Raw genomic sequence first — 6,000 nt, forward strand, 5'->3', positions numbered from 1 at the left:
CATGCAACCTAGGCATGTGCCCTGACTGGGAACTCAACAAGTGACCTTTTGCTTTGGGGGAGGACACCCATTTGAGCCACACCGGTCAGGGCACTGCAAGAATTTTTAAAACATGCAATACCTCCCTGGCTAGTTAGCTCAGTTGATCAGAGCGTTGTCCCTGTACGCCAAGATTCTGGGTTTAACCACTGGTCAGGGCACATGCAAGAGTCCACCAATGAATGCATAAATAAGTGGAGTAACAAATCCCTGTTTCTCTCTGTATCTGTCTCTCTGTCCTTTCTCTCTCTCTCAAACCAATACGTAAAAAAAAATTTTGGAATAAAACATGTAATACCTGACTCTTTAGTCAAAGGCACTGACCTCTTTTCCCTTACACTGTCCAAAAAAAAAAAAAAAAAAAAAGACAAGTGCCAAGACAACAGCCATCTGATGTGAATCAAAATCATACCTATTTTTTTGTCAGATCAGCAAAAAATGTATATTTTTGTGTGTGTCACACATTTTTAGTAATTTGTATGCCATGAGGTGAAAAAGGTTGAAAATCACTGTATTAAACGAAGCTTTGGCCGGTGTGACTCAGTTGGCAGGTTCAATTCCCAGTCTAGGGCACATGCCTGGGTTGCAGGCCAGATCCCCAGTAGGGGGTGCACGAGAGGCAGCCACACATTGATGTTTCTCTCCCTCTCTAAAAATAAATAAAATCTTAAAAAAAAAAAAAAAGAATATCACTGTACTAAATGAAATAAGCCAGACACAAAAGCCACATATTATATGATTTCATTTATGTGAAATGAACAGAAGAGGCAATTCCCTAAACACAGAAAGTAGATAAGTGGAGCTGGGGCCTGGGGGAAATGGGAAGTGACTGATAAGGAGTTGGAGTTTTTTGTGAGAACGAAGAAAATGTTTTGAATCAGAGAGTGGTGTAACTGCAGCACAACTTTATGAATACACTAAAAAATCAGTAAATCACACTTTAAATATGAAAATTTTATTGTGTGTGAATTTCATCTCAACAAATAAAAACTTAGGGAAGAAAAATTACATTAAGGGGATTACTACAAAGAGACTGGAGCAAAGTATACAATGATACCAGATGACAAAGAGTAGGCAGAAATATTCTTCTTCAGCTTCTGTTTTTCTGCCAATAGTTTGTTCAAATAGGCCAAATAAACATTCTTCAAAGGAAACTGAAGTTCAATTGAGGCAAGATGATGGACACTAAGCCTGGAAAAGGATTAGGCCTACCCCTCCAAACAATGGGACAAAACTAAAACATTGTCAAAGAGTGTATCTGACCCTATAGGCTCATATTAAACATAAGTAACAATTTAAAACTGTTAATGAAATATTGGTTTCAAAATAACAGCACTTAGCTCAAGCAATTATACCTACCACACACTGTCTGGTCAAGTATCATCTAAAGGCTGAGTACGTTCTGGGGAGAAGGCATTAGAGGATCGTCACAGTGGTCTTCAAATGTTTTCGGGAGTCAATCACGTGGAAAAGAGATTATACTTGAAAAAGCAAAAAACAATGGGAACAGCACAGGCTTTGATGTCAAAAGGCCTGGTTTCAAACCTGACTCTTATCATTTACTGTGTTTCATTTGATGCTTAAAAGAGAGATTAAGTGGCCTTACCCAGACAATGATACCTACCTCATAAATGGATAAAAATTAAATGCAATTAAGTGCAAAATGTTTATAAGGTACCTGACACGCTGTGATATACAACAATGTTAGTTCCTATCTCTAGACTTTTCCTAGTTGTTTTAGAATAGTGTTTTTCAAACTTAGAGTTACAATCCATTAATGGGTCACAAAATAAGCTTAGTTGGTTGTAACCGGAATTTTTTCTTAAAGAAAACAGAACAGAAAATATTAGAGGGTACCACATGTACTAAAACTAACTATAGCCGTATGAAATTTTTGTTTCAATTATTCATACACATGTGTGTACTAGCCTATGATGTAAAATGTATTTCTTGTCATGAAGCTGGAGCAAAAAAAAAGAAGAAGAAGTAAAAAAACACTACTCTAGAGCGCTGTTTTCTAAGTATGTTCTATGGATTCCAGTTCCTTAGGATCTCAGGTAAGTTTAGGAAACCTTAACACTTAGAGATTTACTATATTCAATTCACATTAGCATATCAAAAAGTACAGCATTAAAAAAACTGTTTATTTTTGTTGACTTTTGATTATTGCATATATATTTGACCTCAGACCCACCACTATTTTTTCACACAGTGTCTACAGACACATTCAGAACTGGCATTATATGGTATACACAAAAACAATTCTTCTACATGAAAAGGAAGGTACAAGGGGTATCTTACAGGAAAGCAGATTTTCACCTAAGAAAAAACTCTTGACTCTATGAATCTTCCTCCCCCTGCCACTAACACCCACCCCCTTTCAACTTACACTCCAAACACACATCCCAAAGCACTTTATAGTTATTAAACTTTCAATTCATGCATATTTTTTCAGAAAGTATAGGACATCTACAATATCAAGAAATGTAGCCAGGATCAAAGCAGTAACCAGGACCCACCCAGCCAAAAGAAACTTCTAGGATAGTATTTAAGACTTGCTTTACCGCAACAAACCCTATAGTCAGAAACCAAAGGTGCAAAACTTAATCAGCTTCTCGAGTGGAGTCAATGTGTTCTAATAATACATAATCTAAAATGGGCTGATGAGTGCAGCTAATCCTCATTATTAGAGCATCATCATCATCGCTTGGAAGAGGCATGTGATGATATTTAAATGATTCTGGGTTCTCTTAAAGTGTATACATACCCAAGATTCCTTTCGGAGGACGTGATTTCACGCTGATATGAAAAAATTGTCAATATCACAGTTAATTCTAATAATATTCCTTATCACTTGACAATAAAACAAAGGCTTGACATCATATATTCAAGAGTACCTCTGTAATTCAAACCTTCCTAATTAGGGCCTACAAACATCCCTGACTCTGCTCCAGCAGTTGTCAGAGCGTAAATCCCCTTCCCACTCTCCCTCTCTCTAATGCCACCTCCCGTCCTTAAAGTTTGCCTCAGCTACTTCGGACTATTACTTTCTTCTCAAGTTCTGAGCACTCTCAGAACTTCTTGTTTCTATCACTCTTTTTTTTTTTTTTTTTTTTGGCAATTCACTGTACACATCCAGGTTATTTAACTGCATAAAACTTGGATCCCCAAAAGACCATAAGTGCCTTAATGAACAGGTGTCAACTTTTAAGAATCTTTAGACTCTCTCATAAGATCTTCTAAGATCTTGGAAATCTTTCTTGATTTAAATAACTAGGCTTAAGAGTAAGCGCAGCTGGTCTTGGAGAGTTCACTGCATGCCAGACCTAGTACTAAAAGCTTACATGGATTCTTTCAATCTTCACAACTACATAGAGTTAAGAACTATTATTTTCACCATCAAATAGAGGAAGAAAATGAAGCTCGGAGTAGGTTGCCCAAGGTCATACAACTAGTAAATGGCAGAGCCAGGGCCTGAATCCAGGCAAAGCTCTTAAACACCTGAGTACACTGTAAAGTTAGAATCCTGCAATACCAGAGCCCGTGAAGGACTTCGATTTCAGTAACTTGTACGTTTCAATTTCAACAAAGAGTAGAAACATTTCAGCCAAAAGTTAAAGCTTTATAAAAGGATAAATTAAGAGAAAGAATTTCCCATAGACAGCTTTATGTGGCTGCAATAAAATATGAGGGTAACTGCCTCGCATGTCCTTCCTATTTATGGAAGTGATGTTACCGTGGGGGTCACAATTTTATCAAGAAGTTGGCTTATGAAAATACAGCTTTGGCTTTCCAAAAGCCCAACTTAAAAATGTAAAGGAAAGACAGATGTGATAACTGTCCAGCTCCAAAAAAAGAAAAAAAAAAAAAAAAAAAGGCCAGACCCAGCGCTTGTTTAAGAAATAGGAGCCAGGGCTCTTGTTCCACCCTTGACTCTTACACAAAGCGGCACCATCCTCTGCCCTCCGCACACAAAGCGAGCGCTACCCCACTGCCCAAAGGGGAGTGCGGGTTCACACGGTCTGCCCTTCGCCGCCAGAAACGCACCCATCTCCCTCGCGTCCGAAGCGCTGCCCGCTGCACAGACTGAGACCACTAGTGCACCGCTCCCGGGGCCACCTCGCCAAGCAGACCCCTCCCCGACACACAAAATGCTCCGGCCACCATCCCAACGCCAGTATGTATTTATTCCCTATCACACAAAGCAGGATCCCTTCCCAAGAGCAGTTTCCCACCTCCGGCTCCTCCCACGACGAGCAGCCCTTCCCAGGCTGTGCCAACCCACAGACCCCAATGGGATCCAAAACCCAGAGGGTCCACAACCCAGAGTACTGGCTACTAGGTCCTTTCCTCTCGCACGCCTCGAATTCCAAGTCCAGCTGACCCTCCCCCGGCCAAAGCGAGAAAGTCACGAGTGCCCGTCAGAGAGCGGATCCGGCTACACAAAGCGAGGTGTCCCGCCCGGCGCCCTACCCGGAGGACCCTCGGAAGCCGCTCTCCGCCCCCGGGCTCGTCCCCGCCCAGCCCCGGCCCGGCGCCCCGCGCTCACCAGCTCTCCTCCTCCTCCTCCCAGCCTGACAGGCGCTCCAGCTCCTCGGGCCGCAGCGGCTCCACCTCGTCCAGCAAGCCGCCCTCGCCCGCTGCTAGCAGGGAGGTGGTGTCCCGCAGCTCCTCGCTACTCGTCCGCCTCGGGCCCGACCCAGCCCCGCCGGGCGACTTGACGCTGAGGCCCAAGGGGAAGCCCCGAGGGGACGCCGAGCCGGAGGAGGGAGTGGACGCGCCGGCTCGCACCGGGCTGCCGGGCCCGAGGGAGCCAGCGCCCTGCACGGCCCCCGAGCGGCTCCTCAGCTGTTCGTTCTGCTTCTCCAGCTTCTTCACCAGCTCCTGCAGCTTCCGCACCTCCTGGTCCGCGTTCACGTTGGAGTTAACGTCCTCCATCCCGGCCCCGCCGCCTCCGCCGCCCGCCACCCGCTCGGCCTCGCAACCACCGGGAAAGAGCCGGAGCCGAGAGGCGTCGCCGCCGTTGCCGCTCACGCTAGCCGAGACGCCGGCATAGAGCAGGGCCAGGCCCCACCGCCAGCGTCCCCCCAGCTCGGGTTCCGAAGTGCCGCTGGCCCCAGCCGACCCGCCTCATCTGCGCCGGCTCCAGGATTGGGGGAGGCGGCGCCAATATCCGGCCGCGGCCGCCATCTTCCCTCCGTCCCTCCGCCCCCTCCGCCCCCCGCAGCCCAGCCCCGTCGGTGACCTCAGAGCGTCGAGTGTGGACGCGGCCCGGGCGGGCGCAGTGAGGACCCAGTGGCGAGCTCGCGGCGGGGCGGGGCGAGCGGGCGGGGCGTGCGCCGGAAGGGGCGTGTCCCTGCGGCCGGCGGAGGTGGGTCGCTGCGGGGCCGCCTGGGGTGGGGTGTTCTCGCAGGGGGCGGGGCACGAGCGAGGGAAATCGACACGCTCGCCTCCGCCTATTGGTCTTGGGTGAGGGGCGTGTTGGGTGTTCTCTACCCTTAAACGCCGGCAGGTGGGACCAGCAAGCGGATCTTGTATTCCCTCCTTGCTGGTTCTCGGAAGGGCACTCAGCCAGGCCCCAAGGAACGACAGTTTACTTTGCCTGTTTGTTCAGCAAATATTTATTCGATTCCTACTTGAAATAGGAGATTGGCTAGCAGGAGCCTCAGAGACCATCTGTGACCCATCTCTGCAAATGAGAAAACAGAATCCCACATGGTTGAGAAAGATCTAAGGTCAAAATAATAACCATAAATTGAGTGCTTACTATGGGCCAGACACTGTAAGCACTTTAAAGGCTTTATCTCACCGTATAAAACAGTTTCCCCTACTTAAAAGCGGAATATAGAAAACTGCACCTCTCTCTTTGCCTTTGTCCATGTATTGATGCATAATTAGCTGTTTGATCAGTTTTGTTCTGAAAAACTTTTACACTGTGGGTCCTGACTTTTTTAGAAGTTG

At 46.3% G+C, this 6,000-nt stretch overlaps 1 protein-coding gene across 2 annotated transcripts in view; it reads right to left on the reverse strand.

Annotated features, from left to right (window-relative positions):
* Positions 1–5,395, reverse strand: part of SLAIN2 (SLAIN motif family member 2) — a 71,353-nt gene extending 65,958 nt beyond the window's left edge. The window contains exon 1 of one of the 2 annotated variants that reach the window (XM_024573614.3): positions 4,589–5,395. In XM_024573614.3, coding sequence (XP_024429382.2) covers positions 4,589–4,977 — 389 coding nt within the window. In that variant the 5' untranslated portion in view covers positions 4,978–5,395. The remainder of the gene's footprint in view (positions 1–4,588) is intronic. The other variant, XM_024573613.4, reaches the window with a different exon arrangement.
* Positions 5,396–6,000: the final 605 nt, after the last annotated feature.

This window comes from Desmodus rotundus, chromosome 4 (assembly GCF_022682495.2).
Source record: "Desmodus rotundus isolate HL8 chromosome 4, HLdesRot8A.1, whole genome shotgun sequence".
In the NCBI taxonomy this organism is placed as follows: Eukaryota; Metazoa; Chordata; class Mammalia; order Chiroptera; family Phyllostomidae; genus Desmodus; species Desmodus rotundus.